At 37.9% G+C, this 27,795-nt stretch overlaps 1 protein-coding gene across 2 annotated transcripts in view; it reads right to left on the reverse strand.

Annotated features, from left to right (window-relative positions):
* Positions 1-23,250, reverse strand: part of NRAP (nebulin related anchoring protein) — a 48,141-nt gene extending 24,891 nt beyond the window's left edge. Inside the window, exons 1-20 of one of the 2 annotated variants that reach the window (XM_036386154.2) lie at positions 23,028-23,250; positions 22,662-22,756; positions 21,866-21,944; positions 19,590-19,694; positions 18,952-19,056; positions 18,177-18,284; positions 17,182-17,286; positions 16,522-16,629; positions 15,447-15,551; positions 12,531-12,635; positions 10,676-10,792; positions 9,182-9,286; positions 8,140-8,247; positions 7,335-7,439; positions 4,976-5,074; positions 4,376-4,480; positions 2,949-3,056; positions 2,005-2,106; positions 1,296-1,493; positions 970-1,074 (exon numbers count right to left, since the gene is read on the reverse strand). In XM_036386154.2, coding sequence (XP_036242047.1) covers positions 970-1,074; positions 1,296-1,493; positions 2,005-2,106; positions 2,949-3,056; positions 4,376-4,480; positions 4,976-5,074; positions 7,335-7,439; positions 8,140-8,247; positions 9,182-9,286; positions 10,676-10,792; positions 12,531-12,635; positions 15,447-15,551; positions 16,522-16,629; positions 17,182-17,286; positions 18,177-18,284; positions 18,952-19,056; positions 19,590-19,694; positions 21,866-21,944; positions 22,662-22,756; positions 23,028-23,099 — 2,139 coding nt within the window. In that variant the 5' untranslated portion in view covers positions 23,100-23,250. Of the gene's footprint in view, positions 1-969; positions 1,075-1,295; positions 1,494-2,004; positions 2,107-2,948; positions 3,057-4,375; positions 4,481-4,975; positions 5,075-7,334; positions 7,440-8,139; positions 8,248-9,181; positions 9,287-10,675; positions 10,793-12,530; positions 12,636-15,446; positions 15,552-16,521; positions 16,630-17,181; positions 17,287-18,176; positions 18,285-18,951; positions 19,057-19,589; positions 19,695-21,856; positions 21,945-22,661; positions 22,757-23,027 lie in introns of both variants that reach the window. The other variant, XM_036386152.2, reaches the window with a different exon arrangement.
* Between the last annotated feature and the right edge of the window lie 4,545 nt (positions 23,251-27,795).

Genomic DNA, 27,795 nt, shown 5'->3' on the forward strand with positions numbered 1-27,795 from the left:
GACAAAACACCAGGCTTTGTATGGCAGTAGAGATCTCTAAAATAATATCCACCAGTCTCCAGTTCAGGTGACTGGCAGCCTCTCATGGCCCTGCACAGTGCTGGAAGGAAAAGGCAGATCATTATGGATTAAATATTTGTGGAAGTGATTATTACTACAGCACACCCCAGAAGCAGGTGTCAGTAGCAAGACACCAGATCTGAAGTTGCTGCTCTTCTTTTGTTTCTAAGATGTATTTTTTCCCCTTGTAGGAGTAGTGAGAGGATGTCAGAGACCCAAGGTGTCAGAGAGTGTGATCACCAGTAACTAACTGGCTTCTGCTCCTCCTTCCAGAACTGAGTGGGATTTTATCCTTCTTGTCAAACTTCTCCTAATTTATTCTTCTTTCTGCTCTCTAGTTTTCCTAGCACTACTGAGGCAGCTCAACCATAGCTAAGAAGCTGAGGAAGTTTACTTCCATAAGGTTAATTGCAGTGCAAAGCCATGAGTTAATAAAGCAAAAGCAATGAAAAGCAGGAAAAGCTGGAGCTGCCAGAGAAATCGCAGCCCCTACTTGCCAAGGAGCAAGGAAATTTTCAACTATGGCTAACAAATATCTAATTTTTCAATACTGCTCCTTAAAGCCTTTTTGTACTTCATGAAGCACATGAAACTCAATGGAAATTTAATGCTGATCTGCAACATGGACAGGAGAATGAAAAGAGGTGGAACCACAAATACAGGGATGTCTGCCTCACAGATTAGTTTGATAATTATATAAAGGGGAAATGTCATTTTAATGTCTCTAACCCAGGATCTTTTAAACTAAATTATGCCCATCAGTTTTTCCATTTCTGGAAATTTCCCATCAATTTCTATTCTCAGATATTCCTTGTTAGGAATCCTCTACTTATTCCACACAATGTAACAGAGTAAGTGTGCATGAACCTTTGAACAAACAACAGACAGAAGCCTGAGAACTTTGCTTACCTCACTGACTAAATCTCCTGCCTTTTTGGCTTGTTGGATATTAAGACTTCCTTCTGTGATACATCCAGCTCCTTTCATCCATGTCAGATCTGCCCTATATTGGAGCTGCAGAGGAAAATTACATTTATTGGCACAGAGAACACAAGAATAATGTTTGCAAGTGAACACGTGCACCCACTCCAGTTTCAAAGCCATTGCAAAGGCATTTTTAAAAGCCATAATACAATCAGACAGTGCTCATATGAAACAAGAATTAATATCAAATGGGAGAAGTTATAATCTCTTGTACTGTTTTTAACAGTTAAGCTGGATGTACATCATCTTACATCACTCTGGAGATCGTAGGCCTTCCTTGCCCACTTGGTCTTCATATCTTCTGGAAGCACAGTGTACTCATGGAGTCTCGTTCTGTAATCCAAGTCACTGGCCAGTGCCTGAGCCTTCTTGGCATGCCTCAGGTTTATCATGTCCATGGACAGATGGAAATGGGCCTTGCTCTCCTCAAAACCTTTTTTGTAGGCAATCTAGACACAGGAGTGAAAATAGATTGTCTGTATCGGATATTACAAAGCCATCTCAAGTCACCCCTCTTGTTTGGTCCTTATGCAGATTAGGCAAAAAAAAACCCCAAACACATGTAGAAATCAGGTCCTAGGAGGGACAAAACAGATGCCAGGGTAAATTTTCTAAATTCTAGAGACATTTTCTTTATTATAGTAAATCTTACTTTTAAACATAGCCTTACAGACTTGAAAGTTCTGTGTAGAAGTGTTTATATTGGGGTTTTAATATGATATTTCATTCCTATTGAGGTTTTAACTGGATGTTATTTTCCTGCCCCAAAATAAGGGCACCATTGCCCAAAATCCCCTGATGCGCAATCATTGCAGATTAACAGATGGTGAAGGAAACCAATTTTGTTAAATGCTTCCAAGAATTTCTTACAGTGAGAGCAGTAACAATGGTAGATTGCACAGTGTTGCTGAAAGTTTTATTATTATGAAAAACACCTTTTGAGTAAGAGAAATCATTTACCTCACTACTCATCTTGGCCACCTTCAGAGAGTGCAAAAGTCTTGAATCCGTGGCTTCAGTCATTTTTCCTTTTGTTTTTTCATATTCTTCTTTATATTTAATCTGTTAAAAAAACAGTGTAAATTTAGGAATATTTCAAATTACCCATGAAATAAGCAATACATTTTTAATTCGTGATTTGGATGGTCAAAATTTAGAAGAGCTTAGTCTGAGTCTCTCATTGTCACTTCAAATTTCCCAGATTTCTCAGAAATTCCAAAGATGTAAAATCAGTCTCATTTATGAGATCTTTAACCTCATTCTTTGAGGCTCAGCCCTCTGAGGTGAATATGCTTATAAACTTTAATTCTCCTGATTAGCTAAATTATCTGGCTCTTAGAGGCAAAAATTAGAAATAAATCCAAGCAAGGAATTCAAGACTTGTTTTTTATAATGAGGTGGGAGTTTAGAATCCCCACCACTGATGAACATTTTTCAGCTGCAGGAAAAGTGTCTCCCTTTTCTGCCTCTCCATGGGTTGAAAATCTTGATATAAGTTGTTTAGAAAGCTTTTGTTTGGCATTTTTTATATACATGTGTTTATGTTAAGGAAGCAGACTAAAGAAATATGCATTCCCTTTGTAGTAGATGATAATGTTATTTTTGAGGATATAAACAATTCAAAACACTGAATTTCACTGTGGGTTTATTATGTAAATTTTGCTTCACTCTGTACACACGATTTAAAAAAATAATTTTTGGAGAGTGAAATTTCCCAGCAGAATCTGAGAAAGTTTCCAACTGCTCATTAGCCATTGAGAAAGATGGACAGCCAAACACAGGATTTAAAAATCCAGATGAAGTGAGCTATGCTTTATTTCCCTGTGCTATAGCTACTTATAGATAAAGAATAAAGAATAAGAAAAACTTAAAGAATAATTCCCAGGTAACTAAATGTAACATACATCACTAGCAAGATCCCTTGAAGCTTTTGCAGCAAGCAAAGGCAGAGAATCCAGTTTCATCTCAAAGCCCTGGCCTTTACTCTTCTCCCAGCCTTCTTTGTACTTAACCTGAGAAAGGAAAGACAGCAACATGTCACTAACACAAACACACAGGATTTCCAAACAAACATGGAAATTATTCAGAGAAAAACAGAAGCATAAATATGCTCAATCCACAAACTGGGACCTTCTTAGTCACAGTTCATTGAAATTTTGGGCTAATTAATTGTCTAGGATTGAGTCAAAATTTTATTCTTGGAGTTCACATGCACTTAATGTCCCAGAACATCCAGCAATAATTCTCAATTTCAGACAGATATGGAGGAGGGAGGGTTTTTCAAAATTGCCTCTGGTTATGTCTACCTATGAAAATAGTATAGATACTGGCATTCATGATGCTGTTAATAGACTGACATTACTGTAAAGATGATGACACACTTTCTGGAAGCATTTAGCATTTATCATTTGGCTTTGTACTAAACAACATGAAATATGGTGGAAAATATAGATGGAAAATCCCAAAATAGGGGCTGATCCATAGGCAGAACAGCTATTGCTGAGAAACACTCATTTCAGGATTTTTCTTTCCCGTCCCCAAACTATAACCAGTCAAGCCCCACACACTGAATTTGAAGGTGCAATTCTTTACATGAGAGAGCATTCAAAAGGAATCCAGCTGGTGTGCCCTGAGATCACCCCACAGGTGAAGCAGAGGTCAGTGCAGCATCCCTCATAACAATCTCCTGATTGTCTTCAAAAGCACACTCATGAGCCACACTATCTCACAAACACCAGTGAAATGCATGAGAATCACATCCTTAACTTCTGAAAGTTGGTGGAATTTTTTTAAGTAATAGTTTTTTAAGCTCTTTTTCAAGATTCCACTTGAAATTCCATTAAAGCAAGATCAAATATATTTTCATCCGTACTGTGCATGCACCTAATGAAGATAGAAGGTTTTCAGGAAGCCCCAGCTTCTGGATTTGGCTTTTTGCATGTTTATATTTATCCTGCTCTTTATCAAGCCCAGCAGTGGGCTTGATCCAAGTTGGCAGAAGGCGCTGTTTCTTTCCATTGACTTCAGTGGACTTTGAATTACTAAAACTGTGAAAATGTTGGTTCTTCATACAAATTTCAACTCAGAAGCAGCTAATTTTGTGGAGTGAATACTGATTTAAAGAAATTCAGATCATCAGAAAATATCTTGGAAAAAAAAGTCTAGAGGTTTCACTGCCCTTGAAATTGAATCTCTGTCTATTCTGGGAACCATATTTAATGTTGTTTAGTATAAAGCCAAAAGCTTCCAGAAAGTGTGTCATTATCTTTAAATGAATTTCAGTCTATTAACAGCATCATGAATGCCAGTATTTCCCCAAGGCTTGACTTACCTCACTGTATAACTCAGCATTGGCTTTGGCTTTCACTAACAGTGGTACATCCTGAGGTAGAGTGTAATTAGATTTTGTCTTCTCATACTGGGCTCGGTAGTTCACCTGTGTATGTTGAAAAGATCAACAAGAAACTCAGTTATTTTTAACTTAATAAAAATATAAAAATTAGACTGAATGATTGTTAAATTCAGATTATTGGTGCCATAAATTATAAATACACTCATAGGAGTTTGTAATACAAGTATGAAGGCAATAAGACTAAATTTTACTTAACAGTAGGAAGTAGAAATTTGCTCTATAAAAAAAGAGCCGCTGATTATCTTTAAGTACAAAAGATATAATTTAAAACCTTCCCTTAATAAATACACAGAAAATAATTTCTTAAAAAAGCACACTGATACAAAACTTAAATGTGGAGACAAATATTAGATCTACTGGTATGCTTGCCACATATTTGAAAGTGATTTAATTTAATTTGTACTCTTGGTTTGGCTATGAATCTGCTGAAGAGCTGTCAAGAATAAAACACAAATGCTATGAAATTAGATTATTCCATCATTCTAATAAACAACAGGGGCTAATGATGGGAGAACTTACATCACTGATCTGCTGTGCATTTATTTTGGCTTGAGCAATTTGTGGAGTGCTGGCCACAGAGCTGTACTTCAGCTTGTCTATGCTTTGCCTGTAGTTTACCTAATTAAAAAAAAAAAAGATTTAGTAAAGGAAGAAATGGTCTGACAGGAAAATGAGAGATTGAATAGATGAAGTTTTGCTAACTAATACTCTGCATAAAACATTACTTAAACCATAACAAATAGAGCTGAGGGAAAATGCCAGGATCTCTTGGATGAGACCTGAGTTAGTGCCCTGAAAGTTTCCCTGTCTGAGGTCACAGTTTTTATCCCACTCTGAAAATTACTTCACTTATAATCCCTTCCTGTCAAACCCACAAATTCTTGCAAAGATGCAGCACCAGCTGCAGATCACTGCTATAAAACTCATTTTCTTAACCATCACCTAGACAATTTTTATGTTTATCAGACAAGATTAATTGTAACTGTCTATGAAGAGTTCTGTCCAGTGTACCACTGGGTAGAGCAAATGAACCTCTTATACTTGGTCTTTACTGAGTTTGAATGTAATAAATTAACCATAGAATTTCCCTGTGTGGTCAGAGTTTTGTGTGGATGTTGAGAAAAGAAAAATACTTACTTATAGTACAAAAAAGTCATTTTAATGTCAGCCAACAAGAGGACTGAACCCCATTAAATTACTAACACATTAATATGGTAGCAACAACAATAAGTTATAAAAGAAATATGATAAAGTCCCAAATTATGCTCGATAAAAAAAAATCATATGATGCTTCCTTTCAAACCTGTTGCTGCCTCATGGAGAACTCTGCTATACTACAAAACACAATTATTATTCTCTGTAGGCCCTCATTAATATTCACTGTAGTTAATCACCACTTTGCAAACATTGCAAATCACATTGTTTAAAACTAGTTTCTTAAGAACATTTCTTTCCAGTAAAGTGGAGCATATTTCTGGAGACTTTGAGTTACTGAAACTATTTCAATGCAAACCTTCTTATCTCCTGTATCCTCAAATAAACTTCCTCATTCTGCCAGAATGATAAAAGCTAGGAAAAAAGGCCTGAATTATCTCACAGGTCCAAAGTGATTAAGGTACTTAAAACAGTGCATTTGCTTCCTCAGAGACAGAGAGAATTTTAATTCCATGGAAAGGGATCATTTCTTTTTAACTGAAACTGAGTATTTATTGCTACTTGTGATTATTTAGTGTATGAGAGAGGTGTATTCCTCAAAGAGTTCAGAGTAAGCATGTTGATTATTTGGGAGTGCACAAATCCTGGGAATAATGCAAAAATCCTAGATCAGGACTGGTGCAACTGAGTCTCTGTGGAACTGTGTGTTTCAAACCCTGATACTGACTATCAATTGTGGAGCCACTGGAATTGCTGAAATGGTTTTTACATTTTGGACATGAATTTATGATTACCTTGAACTCTTTAAGAACAGAGCTCTCTCACACAGTAGGCAATCAAACACTGAATTTTACTGTTTTCAGCTTTTACAAAGGCAAAGCTGAAATTACTGCTGTAGAGGAAAGAGTTCAACTTAAGAGTTGAAGTGTACCCAATACCTCCCCAAAAACATCAGGGCTCCCAATTCTAGCTCTTCATGCTACCATCCTTGTCTTGGAAGAGATGTTTATGCCCAGACAAATCTCACATAATGTTAATGACCTCTCTAAGGCATAATGCTCCTGGATTTTGCAATTCCAGTGGACAGACAGGGTGTCCATGCCTTAGGAAGTCAGAAATGCCCTGCAGAGCTGCTGCTCTCCCCTGTTGAGTTTCTAAGCAATGCCTGGTGTCTGTGCTCCTGACTGAGGCACAGGCTGAGCTGGTGGAGGAGACCAGTCAAGCTTTTAATGCTTGTGAGCAGTGAAGGTATCACACTTTCCCTTCCCACAGCCAGGGGCACAGGGGCTCCTCTCTCAGGAGGAGGAAGGTTCTGTGACCAGCCCATTCCCCTCCAAAGGGGAACCCCAATCCCAGGGAATTCACAAAGGATTCACAATTTAGTCTCCCTGGGCTTTCAGTGCTTGATGCTGCTGCTGAAGCTGCCCCAGGGTGGTGAGACTTTTGAAGCACAGAGCTGGGATAGGACAGAAGTCACAGATTTCTCATCACTCTACAATCTGTGCTGAGCTGGCACCAACAACAGGACAGGGCAGCACTTTGTACTGCTCTGAGACCTCCTGAGACTGCACTTTTTTGCTTTAACTTTGTTAGCAGTGGCTGTTTGCTCCTATCATTAAATCATCATTTGACACAAGCAATCTATCACAATCTCTCCTACAGAGAGATGATGAGCAAGTCACAGGGGGGAAAAAGCCAAAAACAAAAACATAAAATTATTTACATCTTTCAAAGGGACCAACTTTCTTGTTGTCTGGTATGAAGGAGTGAGAGTCGCTGGGTAATTGTAGTCAACACCATCATGTTTATAATCAGACTTATAGGCTATCTGAAACACAAGGAGAACAAAAAAAAATCATTCTTTTTTTTTCAGCTGTCATTTGTTTGAATAATTATCAGTCAAGAGGAAAGGGGAAACAATAATATTAATATTAAATGCAAGAAACAAAGTAAGTTCAATGTCATGAGTGACAAAGAAAATGAAATTATTTGCATAGTTTAGCCACTAATTGATTCTTTTTCAGCTTCTCAATTAATCCAATGCCAACAGTGGGAGCATTAACTTAACTTCCACCTATGACACATCTCTTTTATCTTTCTGCTTAGTTCTCAAGCTTCTTACAGATTTGTAAATAATGTACTTGAAGGAATGGTATGTAATGAAATAGCTTCTTGACTAACCCAGTAAATTAAATTGGAATCCAGAAATCTTCATTAAAGACTGTTTTTTCCAGCAAAGGTCTGACCCTGGGGGTGGTGGCAAACAACCTTCAGCATCCTACTGATGTCAAAGAACTCTGAAGGATCTCAGTATGTTGCCAGATCACTGAAATTTCTTATTTTAACTTCTTCCACACAGTGAGCCATAAAACAGTACAAAAGGATTTCCAGAATTTCCCCTCTTCTCAACATATCTATCCATCAGATCCCCAGTACAGTATGATCTAAAGTCTTCTATCAACTTAATTCTGGAAAAACTGAAAGACAAGGAGGCCACAAGCACACAAGTGTGATTAAAAGGGACTCACATTGCTTGCTAAGCTGCCAACCTTCATGGCATGGAGCATCCTCTTGTCCATGCCAATACCCACGTAGTGACCTTTCATCTCATTCTGGTAGGTTTCTTTGTACTTAAGCTGTAACAAAAAAAAAAAGATAAAAATACTCTGAGAAAATATATTCAGCTTTTCTAGTGAAGAGTTTCAGCTTTTAAGAGTTTCCATATTTTACAGCAGGGAGACAAATTGTTACAGATCTGGTCTACTAGTGCTGCCCCAATACAGGAACTCATTAGTCCACAGCAGCCTTGGTAATTTAAAAAATAAAAGCAAAAACCCTCAGTGAGTTTCTTTTACTACCAGATATCATTTACTTGCTCTTCATATCACCTAAATGCTACAGAAAGAAGATACATCTGTGTTTCATTAGAAACAAACACTAGAACAAAATCCCAGGGAGACAATATTTGTACATTAGGAAATGAACAGAATTGGGTTGTTTTGGTGCATCTTTCACCAATCCCAAAGTGGGGGATTTGACAAGAAAAAAATTGATCATTCAGCTACCTCAACTGTATGGCAAAATATTTACTCCACTGGGATTTAAGAGAATGGTAATAGGCAGTATGAAACAAAATTGTACTTCATGAGAAACCAGAGGTATACTATTAACATTGATTATTTTCACACAGTAATTATGTTTCTCTCTGGCATAAACTCTGGTGAAATATCTTCTGCCTACCTGTCCAGTCAGGAAATGGACATGCACTATGAAATAAGTAATAATTATGACAGACCAGAGAAACAACTCTGCTACTTCTCTAGATCAGCAGTACCTGGTAAATGATCTCTCTTCCAAATACCATAATAGTTCTTTTCATAATCCTAAATGAAACAAGCCCCAGCTATACATCAGGACACATTAGGATAAGTGTTGTACAAAAACAATCTAAAATGAGTTATAATCACATTTCCAGCACACTTTTATATGAAACACACACACTCACAGATGACCTGTGATTCCAGCAGCTACCAGAGCAAGCAAGCCACACACCAGGTACTGAAAACTTACATCACTGGTGAATTTTGAGATCTTGCTCATATTCTTGAATTGTGGAGTGTCACAGTAGTTCATGCTGTAGCCTTTGTTGTTTCCAAGATCCTTCTTGTACTCCACCTTAGTGACAAAAATGCACAATGGGAAGCTATGGTAAAACCTTAATCTGCTCTATCAAGTTCCTTCACACACTTTTTATTAGCAGACCCACTGTTCAGAGATTTTGACACATGGTGTTCATCAGATGGCATCTGATGAAAATTAATATGAAGAGAATATTCATATACTCAGTTCTCATTTTACAGGCAAAAGAAATGCAATTTCATCTTCTGAAAACTACACAAGACAGTGACAGGAGGGAAACTATTAACAAAAACAATGATATACAAAGAAATTCTAAGGTGAGCATGCAGCAAATGAACATGTACAAATGTGCCATGTACCAAATTCCAGCAAGACCTCAGCAAGAGCTTTTGTACTCTTACAGTCATTCCTGTTTAAGGAACTCAGCCTGTAACTGCTGCAGTGAAAGACTGAGAGATGAGAGGAACTCAGCTTGCTTAGCTGAGGAAATCAAAGGCAGAGAGAAGAAAATGATGTATTTGTAAACCTCTCAGAAAAGTAACCATGCAGGGAGAAGAACTTTTTAAACTAAAGGGCAACGCTAGCACAAAACACAGTGGTAATAAAGTGGACAGGAATAAATGTAGGCTGGAAATTGGAATAGGAGGATTATACAGTGCTGTGTTGAAGCAGCAGGAGCCAGGAATCATTGGCCCAGGAGGCCCCTTCCAGCCCTACTTCCAGGGGTTTTTCATTATTGAAGGTTTTATACTTTGACATCTCAAGAGTATAAGTTTTTAAAGTGCCATGGGGAAGTTCTAGAAACTCACATTTATTAATAGTTTTATAGCTGATATGACACTATAAATAAATTAATAATTCAGAATCTACTGAGAATTCTCTTGCAATCTTCCCTTATCAAGCAGAAAAAGAATCAATTATCAGTGACTCACAGTCTTTCACAGGATGGAAGAAAACAGAAATCTGCATAACCAGAATGGTTTAAATTTTGTCTCTCTTCTTATTTTTTGATTATTAGAATACCCTCTGAGACACTCTAAGGTACACACCAAATTCATCCTAAAGCTTAATATCTTAATATCATATAAAAAAAAAAAAAACCAAAAAAAACCATAATTCAGGTTTGGGGTGGGTTTTTTTCAGATTTCAATTCTTCACATGGTCAGAACTAGAATCACTCTCCTGGTGTTAATTTCCCACACTTTCATAGAGATGATTGGAAGGGCCAGAATGCAGCACCTAAAGATCTGTTCTTGAGCTTTTCTCTCCAGTTGCTGTGCTACACACAGATGATTTTTGTTATGTACAATGCAGTAAGAACAACAGCTTTTTTTTTTCTTTTTAACTTGCACTCCTTACTCATCAAACACAGATGTTTGTATGAGCTGCTCCCAAACTTGTTAAGAGATCGATTCAAGCCCTTACCTCACTGACAAGCTTGTTAACACTTTGGGCTTGTTTAAGGACCAAGTTGTCTTCAGCTGTTAGGGAGTGAAAGTGAGCTGCACCTTTCATCTTGGAAAGATCTTTCTTGTATTTTATCTGAAAAGAAGTAGTGAGAATTATAAAATAGATGTGCATCTTTTTATCCTTACTATTTAGAGTGGCTTCATGAGTCAGGATAATATCTTTCCTGTGCATGCTTTGATAAGTAAATGGAGCTTGCCAAGCTGAAACACTGTATTTACTACCTTGAATAAAACAAATATAACCCCATAGCCCTGCACAGTCCCTCTCAAAACATTTTACTAGATAGCATTTTTTATAAATTTTTGACATAGACTGAACAGCAGTGGCTGTTGTTCATAGCTTGAAGAGATTACTTGCAGATTCTTGGCTGGAGCTTGTGTGCTCTTCTATTAATGAAGTTAATCCTCAGTACTTAATTTTAGTCAGAGGATTACTGATAGTCATCAAGCGGTCTGCAAACTTTTCCTTTTGTAGAAAGCAGCTTTTTTAAAAAGCTCTATCTTTTTGTACTTTTAGTGTGTTTAAGGAATTATATTTCTCTACAAAATCAAGATTGAAATAAGGGATTTCTAAATTAAATTTAGACATCAGGTTTTTGACATAAATTGGACTTGGATGAGTGAAGAGAGGTAAAATAATTTTATAAATTATTTTACATGAACTGAAACGCAAAGTGGTTTGGGTTTTTTATTTTCTAAGTCTGCACACATTTCCTCAGGCTTTAAAACTATAAGGAAAGTTGGTAAGTACTGTAGTGTGCAAATGTTACTTCCATGAAGCAATCCTCCTCTTCACTCCATGTATTATAAATTAATGAGGAAACTACTGACCATTAGCATTTTCAAAACCTATGAAACTGTGATCTTTATCTGGAAAAGTTAAATATTTCATGTTTAAACAGGGGATCACTGAGTTTGTCATCAGACTGGGATTGGTCACGGAAGATTTGAGGTGTTTTATATTCTCTCAGTGATAAGCTCAGGTAACAGAACATGACTGATCCTTTCCCTCCAGTTTATTGCTCATGTCTAGCCCACACTAACACAAGCTGAAAGGCTCCACCATCTGTTATCTCCCCAGAAGAGAGACTGAGCTCATCAGCCCAGGCAGCCCCAGCGGGGACAGGTGCCCACACTACAAAAGTTGTCACTCACAGGAGCCCTTCAGAGCAGCCACAGGGTACTGACCTACAGACTGACCCATTTTTTTGTCACTGCCAGAAATGGTCTCCCCAAATAGGGCTGAGGCCCTCTAATGGATGGGCTGGATGCAGGAATCACACACCACCACCTCTTTGTCACTTCTTCAGTTTATCACCCAAAACCAAAGATCACATCCCAGAAATAAGCTCACTTTTGTGAAGTGACAGTGTCATACTCCCTGCTTCTTTTCCTCCATATGACTTGCTTTGTGCTGGAGGCATGATACATCAAAATATCAAAACCAGTACAGTTCATTCATCCTCCATTTATTCACTACTGGGAATACCACAGTAGTCCACAGGATGATTAAGGCAGTTGAAGGTTTCATTAATAATACAGGTGCAGATTTGCCAGGAGGGTTAACCTAACAGTAGGGATCCCCATTAGTTGCTACATCCATCTCCTCCCTCATGCAAGTTGGAGCTGTGCCCCCTTCTATTAATGGATATTATTAATCCCCTGAGCCATCCAGTTCCCAGCAATGCAGCAAAATGTCACATTTGTTTACTTCTCAAGTGCAGTTTTAGCATCCTCCTCCCAGGCACTGCTCTGACAAACTGCTGTTTTTAATTGTTTATGAATTGTATTGATTCAGGTTTCATACTTACATCACTTGCCAATTCATTTGCTTTCTTGGCATTTTGATAAGCTGGAGTGATCATAGCAGGAAAGCTTCCCTTCCCTCTGCGTTCCTCAAACTCATCCATATATCCCTGAAGAAAATTCAGATCGTTTACTCATCACACATGAGCAGGTGGGGCCATGGGTTATTTTACAAAGCCCCACAGTCCTTGTTAGTAGGAAGGTTCATAGCTTCAATGACTTTTTTTTTAAATGAAAAATAACCAAAATATAAGAATAAATTGACCTGTTAAATTACCTATGCCTCTGAAGCTACCTGTGTTGCATTCCAAGAGAAATTTAGGTAGCTATTAGCTGTGGTAAAGATACAAGTGTATCAAGTGTCAAGTGTACAATGACATACATCATTCTGCTCTCACCTCATTTCCCACAGAGATGATATCTGCTTGCCTCTCTGTTTGTCAATACATGTTTTCCTGGAATTTTATAGAAATAGCTAATGGCTTGGTTAGCCAGGCTAACTTAAACTTTCAGCTTTACACTTTAAACTTCAATGGCTTAAAGGTAACAAGCTTAACATAGGATCAGCCTTCCTTTGTGGTGTTACAGGAAGTGTTTGATCTTTCCATGGTCATTTTTCACATCATAATTGACAAAAAATAATAGTTCACTAGTGCAGTGATGTATTTTGAAGAGGGATTAATAAATGAAGCAGAGATACCTAGATATCAAAATCAAAATGCCAAACTCTTTAGTGAACAAAATCAAAGATTCCATTTGTCTGATCAAAAAAACGCCAATTGTTGTGGAAGCAACACCCTTAAACCCATCTATACATAAGTTTATGTGTAAATATCTGACAATTTGAAAGCCATTTAGATAGTTTAACGGCAAAATACTGGGGATTTTTTTAAATGTAATGGACAAGAATCTCAAAGCCTTCTATGGCAAGATCTGGGGAGAGTATGGAGCACAAGCAAGAATACAAACAAGTGAGAAAATGTGTAATGTGTCTTCCCTGCAATATTTTGTAAATCTTTTGTAATAAAGAGGCAGTTTGAGTGAAAATAGAATGTGCCGTGAATAGAATGCATGTCAAGAATGCAATGGAGAGCACAGATAGGAATGGCTACAAATATCTGGAATATCTCTTTTGTGTGTTCTCAGTGCAAAACCATCCATTGTAGGTAATTTTGGGCACCATCGATGTTTTAAAATAGGTCACACCACAAGTTTGTGGACATTATGATGCACATTGGTGAACAATAGTTACAAGGGCATTAAATTATTCTATAAACAGGCACAGAAAAGAAAAAACACAGTTCAATAATCAGCTGAGTTAGCTTCTAAAAATACCATTAATGAGTCTGAATTCCCCAAACCAACCTGTCTTTTGAGTCTAACTCTCTTAAATACATTTTAATATCATTTCTAATATTGTGCGTATATTCAAAGTTTCAGAAAACTATTTTAGCCACTCTCTGGTTTTTAAACATGAACAAAACAGATGTTCAGCACAGGAATTTTACTGTGAGATTCCTAAATTGTCTCATGTTATATATATAAATATGCATGTACATATATATATATATATATATATATATATCTGTCTGATGCACACTCAATTCATTGTTAATGATCTCAACAGTTAGAAATCTAATCCCTTTACCCATGTTAAGTCACAATTTACTCAGAAAGATCCATTAATTTCTGTGACTCTGTGTCATTTGGCTAATAATATCAGTATCCAATCTATAAAGATTAAAACTCAAATCAAATTTGAAGTCCATGACTGAAGTTTCAAAGACACTTTCAAAGAAAGAAAACTTAAATTAATTCTAAAACAGAAGCATTCTAATGCTTGGAAATGTAATTAGTGCTTTTTCAAATTCATTTTATTTGTTTATTCCCATTAAAACTTGTAGCAGTTCAAAAGACAGAAGTAATTGAAGGTTCACTGCTACAATTCTAAACCCATATTCTTCAAGGATGGTTTGCTTTCCACAGAATACTAAATGTAGATTTCAACTGAAGAAGTGAAGAAATGTAAAATACCAAAGGTTTTAGGAAAATACAGCCCCTATTCCTTCATTTCTCCAAAGTATATGGACCTACTGAGGAGCAGGACAAAAACCCCTGAGATTAACCGTATAGTTTTCTTTATACAGCACCACTATTCAATTCCTTTCAAATTCCATTTAGCTCCATTCAGTTCTATATAGCTGTGCTATTGCCCTAAACTAATTGGAATTTGGGTGCATTTTGGGCAACCACAAAACCAATTGTATTCCCTTAAAAATGAAACATAAGCAAAAGGAATGCCACTGACCAAAACAGAACTAAAGCCTATCTGGTTCCACAAATACAGAGCTACAGCTTGTCAGGTTTATAATTCCCCTTTTGCAGAGGAGGTGAAATCTAAGAGATTGTGTGTCTAAGAAATTCAGTGCTGTTCACACATATTTAGAGCTGCAAAGCTCCTAAAATTTGCAAAAATACCCACAGGGAAAAGGCACCTATCTGCCAGCTTTCTACCATTTCACAACCCTTTAGCTTTTCTCCTGACTGAATTTCCTTATTCATGGAATGGGAATATTTCCTTGAGTAAGCACATTTCAGTGTGATACGTAACAACACCACAATAGAAATGCAGAGTGTGTGCATGCACACAGATAAATTTGCCAAGGTCAGTGTTTAGCAATGGCCCTACCATAAGGGTCATGCAGTGACAGTGCAGCCACCCTGCAGTCACATCTTCAGGTGCCAGTGACAGATACATTACACTTCACGAGCACAGTGCTGTTTGCACACCATCCTTTCCCTTGAAACCTTGTTTTCTCACACAGGAAACAAAGTGAAAATAGGTGTCACCGTTTCTGAAGCCTTGAGCAATCAGCTGCAGCCATGAACACCAGCATGGCTGTCCCTTGGATGTTGCATACCTGTCCATACTGATCTGCATTTTCTCTTGCAAAAGCAACATCTGTTCCAGCTGTATGGCTGGCTTTCCCCTTGATCTCTTTTTCATATCTTTGATGATACTTCACCTAACAGGAGAAAAAGGAAAGGAATAATCTGGGTGAGTTTAGTCTGGTTCACAGATGCTGCACAATAAATAACAACCAATGGCATGCACATGTTGTCAATAAAGGATTGTCAAAATTCCCATTGCCACCAACCTGCACAAGTCAAACATGTCACTTGAAGATATAAAAACAGAACTAGTGGTGTACTTAATAATGCACTAGGAACACAGGACATGCCATTTCAAACCAGACCATTGGGTCAATGTGTTCAGCAACACCTGCTTGACAGTGGCTAATCTCTGATGCTCCAGCAGTTTAAAAAAATAGAACTGATTGTAATGCAAATTCATGGTTACCACAGAGCACTTTTTTACCACAGGGTCACCTGAACCCCAGCAATAATTGGGTTTGTTTCTGAAAGATGAATTATCCCCAGTGATAAAGGGAATTTTAGGCAATCAACCTTCAAGTTTAGACCAAGATTTGCACTACATTTGCTGAAGTCAAAACAATGCCTGTAACCTGATGCTGCCCTTTAATCACCATGTGTGTTTGCTGACAAAAGTGAAGGGTTTTCCACAGATCAAAGGCAAATAAAAACATGTAATTGTTTTAGAGTCAGTTGATTTTACCTTCAAAATAACAGATCTCTTATTTTCCTCAATGACTCTTAAAAATGTTTTCAATTCACTTCCTTTGAGTTATATGTTCTTCCATATGATACTTTACTGAAAAATAAGAGCTTTTCTTTCAGTTTCCAATAACAAAGCACAATTAACTGTACTATTGAAGGAACACTGATGTCCTTTTATGGTGCTTATTAAAGAGTTCAGGGGTGTTGTGGTTTTGTTATGTTTGGAAAGGAAAAGAAAGCGAGTGAAGATCAGTATGCCATGCTCATGGAATTTCTGCCAGTAAATGTTTTAATTCAAAATTTGTGCGACAGTTTAATATTTTCTTCCCCAAAAGAGACTTTTCTTTGGACACTTACATCACTGGCTAATTCATTTGCTCTCTTGGCTATTTGATAAGCTGGAGTGATCATAGCAGGAAAGCTGCCTTTTCCCTTCCGTTCTTCAAAGTCTTCTGTGTATTTCAACTGTAAAAATTCAAGACAGTTCAAGGAGCAATTAGAGCAAATGTATCTTGATTGCACACTTAATCAATCCTTAAAGTTGCAGAGTCAGGTGCTCCATGGCTGTCATCTGCCAAAAGGAAGATGAACCATGAAGTCTGAATCTTTGCAATTTGGTCTTTAACTGCACAATCACACATCTTCTGCACAGCCCCTTTGTCTTGCTCAGGGTGTAGGATGAAGAGAGTTGTTTAAAGAAAATACTTAAGGTGTCTGCAAGATGCCTGCTCTATTTACATTAGAGTCAGGCAGCTTCTTTCTTGGCTTTTCATGGCAGCCAGTTGCTGGGTATGGAGCAGACTGGTGCCCCAGCTTCTGTTCTGACAGCCTAAAATGGCCTCAAATTGAATGTGGTCTGTGCAACTGAAAGTATTATATGCTTAAAGATAAAACGAATCTGCCTTTGAAATATTAATTTTTTACTTTTCTTTGTGTTCATATTTTCAAGTAATTTATAAATACCCCAGGAACCACTTGCATAGCCAAAACCAGATCAATCTATTTTGTTTTACTTACATCACTTGCAAGATGTGCTCCAGCCTTTGCATGGAGTATATCTGGAGTGTCTACAACAGAGGTGAACTTTGAAACTCTCTCCTCATGTCCACGCTTATATTCCACCTGAAGAGGAAAACATATATATCCATATTACACCCAATAAGCAGCAAAAGTACATTTCCTATCAGAAAGCTTCAAGAGAAAATGAGCAACAACAGTCATGACACTCTCCACTCTCCACAGTCAAGCTATCCATATGTTTAAGCCCCAATTTCCTTAAAGTGAATACCAAAACCAGACAGAAATGGACCCAGATATTCAAATTTTCACTTGATTTATGTGAGCCATACATTTGATTAAAATACCATGAGAATAGTCATTAATGTCCCAAGATCATACTGCAATGACAATGTAGATATTATCTGCACAAAACAATACAATACTTTAAAATCATTTTTAGGGATTTTTACATATATTTTCATGTGAATTTCTCTTAAATAAACAAGCAATTTTCTGTGCATAAATTTAAAGTACCTTGTATATGAATTAATTTCAATCTTACAGCTATTTGATTTCACAGAATTCACAGAATTCAAAGAACTACTAGGTTGGAAGAGACCTTAAAGATCATTGAGTCCAACCCCATTCCAAATAATAAAGTGAAAAATGTCAAATGTAAATAATCTGATGAATAAAGCCCTAATGGGAAAGCAAAGGTAATGAATTAAATTAATATTTCAGTGCAAGTCACAATCTTTTTCAGGATGTGATAAATTATGCAAAAGTTGCTACATTTTCCAGGAAATATCTACATTGTCACTTACTCTACATGATTTGTACTCCCAGGCCAAGTACTTTATTAACCTTGTTTTCTGCTTCATGTTAACATTTTCTCACTTTGTAACAGTATAACAAATATTCACCAGAGAATCTAACATCTCACTGAATAGCCTGAACCCAGGATTCTCCAAATTCAGAAGTGTAAAATATAATTAAAAACCCTTGTGACTTACATCACTGCTTAGCTGGCTGGCTCTCTTAGCAACCTGATAACCTGGAGTGATCATAGCAGGGAAGCTGCCTTTGCCTCTTCGTGGCTCAAAGTCTTCTGTATACTGAAACTAGAAGATTAATTTTTTTTATTAGAGAAGAATCCACTGTAGTTGAATGTGATTCTTCTTTTCATGCCTGCTTCCTAAAGGTATCTATCACTTTATTCAAAAGAAAACAAATTAAAGAACTTCCACTTTGTAAGTTGTTAGTTACAGCTATTTCCTACATACAACAGAAAACATTTCTCATTTGTATCAACTATCCACTGTTAATTTCCTATGCTGATTAGGTCACCAACCCATTGTATGGACACAGTCATAATTTAGAAGTGATTTTCATCAGTCATGGAAATTCAGTCAGTGAAAAGTCTGGTCTGTGGAAAATACGACACATTTTCCATCATGAGTCCTGCTCTAGTGAGAGAAAGAGCACTGCCTCCTAGATCAGATCACCTCAGTTTGGTCAGCAGTTGAAGCTTTTCTGAGTTATATAAATATATAAATGTGTGATGGCAATAGAACTCTTATGTGACTTTAATTCCTTACATGGCTAAGTATTGTTACAGAAATAAACGCGTCAGTCTCTCCTTCGGCAACATCTTAACAGACACACCCTCCAGATACCCTTCCTGAAAAGCCTGGAGGTGACTTCTTACCAAAGGCTGACTTTCATGTATTTGTAAGTCTTCAGAATAGCATAGACCATGAAAATAAAGCCAAACACCAGTCCACTTACATCACTCAGAGCCTTCTGTGCCTGTGTTATCTTGACCATCTCAGGATCTGGGATTGTTCCTGGGTACCATGATTTTCCTTCCCCATAGGCAGCATAGTAAGCATTCTACAAAACAGGAACTAAATAAATACCTATCTTCACCCTGGTTTTAGCACTCGAACAGCTGATCTAACAGAAAAAAAAAAGGAAGCACACAGTGCAGTGGAAGTGAAATTGTGCAGCACAAGGCCTACATTTCACATCCCTTCAGAGTGCCAAGGCAGAACTTGTACAGCAAGAACTGACATCAAGATGACAGGATCTAGGATCCTGGAGTGAAACTCAAATAACACCCCCTGGGAATCAGATCTCCTGCTGTGAAGCTCCAGTGCCAGTAGAGAGAAGACACACAGACTGTGGCTGTACAGCAGCAGCCCCAACAGCTGACTACAGACACACTCTTCCTTCCTCACCTTCTGATTATTCTATCCTAAGCTATAGTTGAGCTATTTTGTCTTGAAAAGTTTAGAAAAATGAGAAGCAAAGGCTTTATTTTTAACACTGAAATGTCATGGTAACCCCTGACAATCAGGACAGCCAGGGCCAACCCTTGGTGTCCTGCAGGCTGCTGGCTGAGAGACTCGAGGGATATTTCTTACCTGGGTAGCCAATTGTTGGGCTTTATAGACACTTTCAATTTCTCTGGACCTTAAATCCCACTGAAAGACTGATTTGATTTGTTCACTCTCTTCTCGATATTTTATCTAAAAAGAAAAGATGATGACCCATTTTAGTAGTTTCTTAGTGCATAGTAACACTCACCCCCTTTGGAGAAGAATAAGAAGAGAGGCAAGGTGATGATTGCATTTAGCCCCACGGCCAAAACTCTGTTTTATAGTCCACCCCAGCTTCTCCCTAAGATTTCTGCCAGTATAGGAGCTGCATATTACACCTGAGACCTGGCAGGACATTCTGAAAGAATAATTTGATATTTAGATAATACTTTTGGGAGGAATAATCTATGAGAATTGAAATCCCTAAGAAATGTTTAACAGGATGTGTCAATGCATTACATGAAAAAACTATTACCAAATAAGCAATATTATAATACTCTACTATTTCCCTGCACAGTGTACACAAAGTGTCATATTCTAACTGTGCATATGTAAATGACTACTATATTTAGTCCTGGGTCATTATATTCCTACTGCTACTTTTATCATGTTAACATGTAGAAGAAATCCAACTGAAATCACAGATCTGTTATACAACTCACTCTCTATCCAGAGTAGAGAATTTAAACTGACTGGACAGAAATGTTACTGAGCACAGGTACCATTATTCCCATTTATAAATTAAGCACAGAGGTGCAGAGAGCTGAATGATTTGCCTGCTAATACAGAAATTCTGTATTGAGAGACCTAATTTTTATTTCTGCATCCCAGTTGATGTCTCAAGACTTATGTGAGAACATCAGGCTGGGATTGAACAAACATTCTATTTTCTGCATCATCAGAAATAAACTTCAATATAAAAAGAACAAGCTTCCATAGTAGCAAGAGAAACCTTTCCCAAGTTATCATTATTTTATACATTTACTAGCGAAAAATTTTCCTGCTCTCAAATTTTTTACAGGAGTACTCCCTTTAAGCAGGTACTGCAGAATCAGCTTCTTTACTACCCTTAGCAATTTTCTCTCTGGAACAGAACCTCATTATGTGATTGAAAAGGACAGAAGGTGTTTAAGGTGTGTAAAACAAGGGAAAGTGATCTTTGAGCTATAATTTCTCTGACTTGTGTACTCACATGCACTGGAAGTATCAGTCTCATATCACTGCCTAAACCAGAAATAGAACCTGCAGTAATCCCGAACTCATTCCTGAGCAGATCTGTCACACACAGTTTAAAGTAAGTGTGATAGTCATTGCTGAAATAGTTACAGCCCATGATACTGCAAAAACTGAGGCATAAGAACGCTGTACAAAATGATAAATTATAGTGTCTGAGAAAGTCTATTCATGTGCATCAAGGTTTTACAGCTAATACAGGACATCTGAATGAATTCAGCATGCCATAATCCAAGAAATACAACTTTCTTTGTTAATTTTAGTGATGCTAATCACATCAAAACACATTGCTTTGACTGTAAAATATATTCACAAGTAATGTTGTTTTAGACTATAGAAAGATGTGGCATTCAAGAAAACAGCATTAGGCAGAGGAGTGAGGTAGCCATTGATAATTGGGCATCCCTGTATTTTATATTTCACCAGACCCCTCGCAGTGCAGGTTTGAGGATGATGTGTCTGGAGGGAATCAATGCAGGGGTGGCACTGGGAATGCCCGGGGGCCAGAGCGGCCCTGGGGCCGGACCAGGCAGGGCAGAGCCCGCAGGGGGGATGCGCCTCCATCCCCAAAAAACACCTCCAGCAAAACCCTGCCAAGCTGCCCAGACCTGCTGCTTTCCCACCTCAGGTCCGGCGGAAATACTCAACAAAGTATTTATGGGAACTTCTGCGCGCGTCCCACCTGGTTATAATTTATCTGATGTTTTGTAGCAGTTTCTGATGAGATCACAAAGCAAGTTGGTTGTTCTTGCTTCCTGAGGTTGTGAAACCCAGCTTAGTCACTAAGTTTGCACAGCTCTGGGAAGATTAGGTGAACTGTGCTTCCGTGTAGATTATCAGATATACAGGTGAGCAGCTCCAATCAGTTCTTCCTTCTGAGAGCAGAAGGAAATCCAGATCTAAGATTGCTTTCACCTGAGTAATCCCATTGAAAAAAGTTATGACTGAAACCCAGCTGAGGTTTGAATCATATACAGGAAGGTGAGTAAAAAGCACGTATTTATACTTACAAAACAAGAGATGTTATCAATATATTATCAAAATGTAGAACAAACACATTTGACCCTCAAGCTTCTTACCTCACTTACCACTTCTGACAGCTTTTTTGCATTCATATTTATTGGTGTTTCATATACACTGGTGAATGCATTGTTTTTTGGATTGTGCCTAGAAAAGGGAAAGTGTAAAAGGATATTAGGAAAGTATCAGACAGCCCTAATACAGAAAGGTTCTCTTTGAGCACTGAAAAACACAATACCGGCCTCCACCCCTCTATACACATCTCTTCCCCCACTCACACAGAGATCTTAGATTACATTCAAGTTATTACTGTAAGGAGTAGGTGCCTAGAGCAAAATTAATTTTAATGATCATCATATCAATGCTGTGTTTCTAATAACAAAAGAGAATAATAGAATAAAAAACAACTGTCATCTCTCCTTTTTCTGCTGACAAATTTGACAGGAATTGATCATTATAAAATAAAAACTTCCTAGAACAAACCAACTCCGAAATCTGCATTTTATACATTTTCCTTATGATTAGCTCAACCTTGTTAACTCTTAACCACTGATTTCGAAAGCGCTGAATTTTGTGGTTGGTTTTATTTTTTTTCCCACAATACTGAAATGGAACTTGATTTGGTATCTTTTAACACACTGGCCAAATAAGGAAGCTTTATGCATGGTAAAAAGAGTTTCCCACCATTTGTGATTCATGTAAATCCAAAGATATGCATGAAGGCACCGACAGTACCTAATTTCACATCACATACACGACAGACTGATCACTGACAGGTGATCTTCCATTTTATGAAAATGACTAGCCAAATCAAACCTTTGCTTAAAAAAATAAAAGGGAAGGAAAAAAAGGAAATACACTTACGCTTGACAGTAAGGCTTTTTCTCATGGCTAACAAAGTTGTTTACAGTTAACATCATCTTGCATACTTCACAGTGAAAACAGGCTTTATGCCACGTCTGGACACGCCACAAAAGAGAAACCAAACAGACATGATTTGTATTTCATTATTATTATTATTCTAAGTTTAAAATCTCACTTTTGATCCTTACCCTTCATTTAATGAATCTGACTATATTTTTTCTTCAAATATATACATGTTATTAATTCATTTCAGTTCTGAACCCAGTTATGAGCAAAGAACTTTTGGAACCAAGAGATTTGCACAGTGTTAGAAGTGCCAATCTGTACATTTATTATAGTCCAAAATGATAAAGAAAGAGAACTGACCTGATCTATACAGTTAATCTTCTCAGCAGGGTAAACCCCATAGCCACATCTAGCACACGGCTGCACATTCATCTTGAAATCCACAGAGTGAAAAATATATAGGTTTATACAAAAGGTTCAAAGAGTATGAAAGTGACTTTTTGGCCTGTGCAAAGCACACTCTAGACACTCCAGTCAAGGCCTTTTGCTGTGGTCAATGGCTCCCATTAAAGCTCTGAATTGAAGTCTGTTGCTCCCTTTGCTGACCTTCTGTTTCAAAGTCAGCTGCAGGCTGGCTTTTAAAGCTGCCAGTTAGTAAGAGTGGTTATTTTGGCAACTGTGTCAGTGCAGAAGGGAGGGCAGCAATATCTTTCTCTAAATAGAAGAATGAACTCACAGAAACGAATCACATCCATGGGAATGTTAGAGCCTGATCATTTTGTATTTCAGTTTTGCAGTCATAAGCCCAGGATGAAGAGAAAAGTGCATTTACCATTAGTTCCTCCTCACCCTGATAAACAAGTGACCTCATGGGGGAGCATTTTGTGTTTATGAGCAGCCTCACAGCAGAAGGAGGTACCACCAGAGATGCAGGCCAGAGATGGGTTTGAATCTTCCTGGTCCTTGGGTGGATGTAGAAGAAGTTCACTGCCATTGTCCCAAACAAGTCATTATTTTTTTCCCTTGGTGCCAGCTCAATTTCACCTTGTATATTGTGTCAGCACACTCTTTTCTCATATCTTCCTGTTTCATTCACCTGTCACTCCATCTCCAGGTGTAGGAGGATGCACTGTGAAACAGGCAGAGCCTCTTATCTCAAAGAGTTCTAAACATGATGGGTACAAATCCAAACTTCTATCTCGTACAGGAAAAACTTCAGAAAGGAACCATTTACTTTTTAATAGAATGAACAAAAGCAGGTATTTAACAGTGTTCACCAAGAGTAGACTGCAATAGATCAGAATATAAAAATTCCTTCACCAAAAAATGATAAGGAATGTCTGATATTAGGATTCAAGCAAGTTATTAGGGTTGTGAAGTCTGCTCTGAACAAAAGAAGCTATTAAATTCTACCAGCTACAAATGGTCAGGATTTAAGATTTACATCTTACCTAATCATAATACCTCCAGCTGCAGGGCTCCATAACTCTGGGACAAAGCTAAGAGTTATTGCTATCTGAGTAAAAGTCTACCTAGTCATCTCTGCATCTGCCCCACTGCCTGCAGCAGTCCTGGGATATTGCTAAGCATTTCCCTTTTCTATAAATTGCAAACAATTCCATCAAAATAGTTTCTGTCTAAACCTTCTGGGTATGCTTAGAGAGCCTCCTATTCATCTCTCTATTGAGAGATGCAGTTCTGCTTATTATTGCTACTTTTACTGAATGCTGACAATGTACTGGCACAATGTCCTGTCAGCAACTGGTGTGCTGAAAATAGAGTCTCTAATCTAAAGAGCAGTGGCACTAAGTCCTGAAAACACTTAAGGCCTTTCAAAGTAACTAATATCAGCATATAAACAGATGCATTTTCATTTTTTAAAAATGTCCCCAGAACATAATTTCTTATATTAAAATAACTGCTGAGTTACCTCGTTTTTCTTTTTGGGATCAAGAGAGATTTATGTTGACAATAATATTACATCACAATAATATTTATCTCACTCACACCTGTGAACCAAAGTAATTTGGTTCCAGTTCCCTTCTCACACAGCTTTGCATCTTGTCCCAGATTGCCATTCTGTTTATGCAAGTGACCTGTATTAGGGTCACAGTGGCCCAGCTGTCTCCTCCTCACTTAGCACTTGGCACACTACCAGTTATTGCCTCTTTGTGTTCACCTACTCCAAGAGTCACCACACTGTGTATTTTCTAGACAGTCCCAGTGGTCTCCATGCTGTCTGAAGCCCAGTTGGAGCCCTTATCTCCACTTTAGCAAGAAGAAGGGTGCATGACCTGTTCCTGTCCCTGCATTGCTTAAGACCCTCCTGAAATGAGTTCAGAGAAGCGGTGAAAGCAGGATATCCCTGAACCACACAAAACCATGAAGACGTGGCAATTACAGGACAAATAATTAATCCAGGAATCACCTGGAGAGGACTCCAGCATGGATCATCATGCTGTCCCTATGCACTGGGTACCCACAGAGCACACAGACATCCCTGAATGAGACCATGTGCACCTTCCAAGAGGAAGGAACAGATAAAGCCCTTTATTTCACAGATAAATCCTACTTCATTTCAAGACATACAATGCCTCTTTTTCTCTTTTCACAGTGACAGATACTACCAGCTTGGCTGGAAGTCAGCAAATGCATTTTCCAAGTTCTCCAGCTTCTCCCAAGTCATAGCATGTTCAAGAGCAGAAGCGTGGTAAGACACAGTGTCCTCTACAGCTACTGTCTTTCCCAGCCACACTACTTCCCTCACATCCATTGTGCACCAGTTCTGCTGGAGTCTCTTCAAGATTTTCTCATTTCTGAGGACCCTAAAGCTGTCCTGTTCTTCATCACCCTGGATTAAAGCCGAGTTGCTAACAAAAAAGGGAGTTTATTAAAAAGTAAACATTGAATGGTCTCATTACAAAGTACACGCTGCATTTTGATCATGCAAGGAATTAAATCACAAAACCAGTGCAAGTTTGTTATCTTGACAAATCTTAGCAAGACATTTTCTCTTCAGTTAAAAGCTCATTGTGGCTTTTTTCCTCCTTTAGTAAGGCCTCATAAAGGCTTTTTGATATCAATGAAAATCTTAAAAGGCTTTACTTAACAGTAGAACCTTAATCAATGTGGTTTAAAAGTACTGTGGTTACACATAAAGTACAAGGAGACAGTACCTTGAAAGTGCAAATTAGTGGGAAGAAACATTGTTACCTCTCCAGCCTCCTTACACTCATTGAATTAACTGCACAGAAAACTTGAAGCATGTCTGCATCCTCAATCTGATTGTAAAAAAGCACATATTAGTTACACAAAGTAACCTCTCAAGAGACAGTCAAGTCAGGGTCACCTCCTCTGTCACTCCTGGATTGAATCTGTGCCCTTCCAACCAGCATGAAGAACAGGAGGCCAGACATCACAAATTATGGCAACCCCATCTTCCCTCTGTTTGCAAAAATATCCCAATGGTGCTGGTTCACTACACAAAGTGGGAGTTTTATCCACTAGTAAAAGCTCCCTGTAAAATTTCAAGCACTCAACCAGCCTTGTCTATGTTCACCTTCTCTGAATGCTGTGGTTAATTACTTACCTGAGCTCAGGGCCTTTTGCCTCATACAGTCTCTCCATGCTAATCAAATCTAGCATGGTAGGAAATCCAGCTTGGAAAAATATTGAAAGAAAACTGGAAAAGATTTATCAACACCAAAATCTCACAAGACTTGAATAAAAACTTCTAAGGAACCTTCCAAATTTATACAGTTGCTTTTTGCATTTTTGCTGTTTTGGAAACCAACCAACAACTGTTTATATTTCATGATTAAAAAGTTTATGCTTACACTTTCCCCTTGTTGCCAGTGTCAGGAAAACTTGAGAGTGTAGGGATTTTGCAAATGCTTCTAACAGAGTGAGATAAAGTAAGAGAGAAATCGAAAAAAGAACCAAGAGGCTAAGAAGACATCACTGTTACAGAGCAGAGAAAGAATGGGTCAGGATGTGCTACAATCTAAGCTAAAAGCTTGAAGAAAAGTGTGAGAAACATGTTGAGCACAGCCCACATCACCACCAGTGTCCAAATATGCCCATTTGTTGTGTATCATAAAACAAATAAGACTCGAGTTTAAAACTCACAAAATATGGCATGTGCATTATTCTCATCTCTGCCTGATTACAGAGAAATCCCAACAAAACACATCCATCAAGCTGGCTGAGGTGTATTACTCTGCAGAATTCCATAAAGTTGTAGTGTGCCCAATCACTCTTCCCTACCCCCATATTCCTCACAGAATACCAAAACCATCCATCCTTCCTTGCAAAACACATGAAAAACTAACAACTGTTTTTAAAAGGGAACACATTGTGAGTCACTCAAACCCTCCATCCTAAAAGTATCCCCCGCCTGCCTCCCAGCTCTCTCACAAAAGCCCCATCCTAGTTTTCACAGCTGTTGTGCAGCACACAGGGTACAGTTGTTATTCCAGACAGGTACTGTGCAGCAGCCTCAAGCCTTCTGGTTTGTACCTGCCCTCCACCTTCCAGTTTCACAAAGGCACACCCCATTTTCATCCTGCAGCTGCATGCAGTGGTTAAACACTTATTTTCCCCAATGTAAATATCCAGTCAAAAGCTCCATTATTAATGTTTTTAAGGAGGAGGCTGAGTCTCCAGGGCAAAGGAGATGAATGGTGATGCTACAGGTATCACGCTGCCCAATAGTGCACACAGCCAGCTGTGCCATATTCTACATGATAATTTTTTTCCTTTCTGACCATTTCCTAGGTGGCAATCACTCCATGCCCTGAAGCAAGATACTTCCTTCTTTTTCTATTATATTTCTAATTTTCCCCTTACTCTATACTGAAAACAAGAAAGATTTTCTGAAAAAGAAGTCTAGCACCTTGTACTGCATTAAAATGAAGTTGTATTGAAGAAAGGTATTGCAGCACACTGAGGAATCAAACTTTCTCTTTGTGAAGGCCAGCAACCAACGTGAAAATAGAAATATAGAAAATAAAAAGAAAATAGAAAGAAAACAGTTTGAGTTTGAGAAATTACCCACAACTAATTCTAATAGTAAACTCTTGAAAATTGGCAAGCATTATCAGACCACTTTTTTAATAGCAATACAATG

Source organism: Molothrus ater, chromosome 8 (assembly GCF_012460135.2).
Source record: "Molothrus ater isolate BHLD 08-10-18 breed brown headed cowbird chromosome 8, BPBGC_Mater_1.1, whole genome shotgun sequence".
NCBI classification, from domain to species: Eukaryota; Metazoa; Chordata; class Aves; order Passeriformes; family Icteridae; genus Molothrus; species Molothrus ater.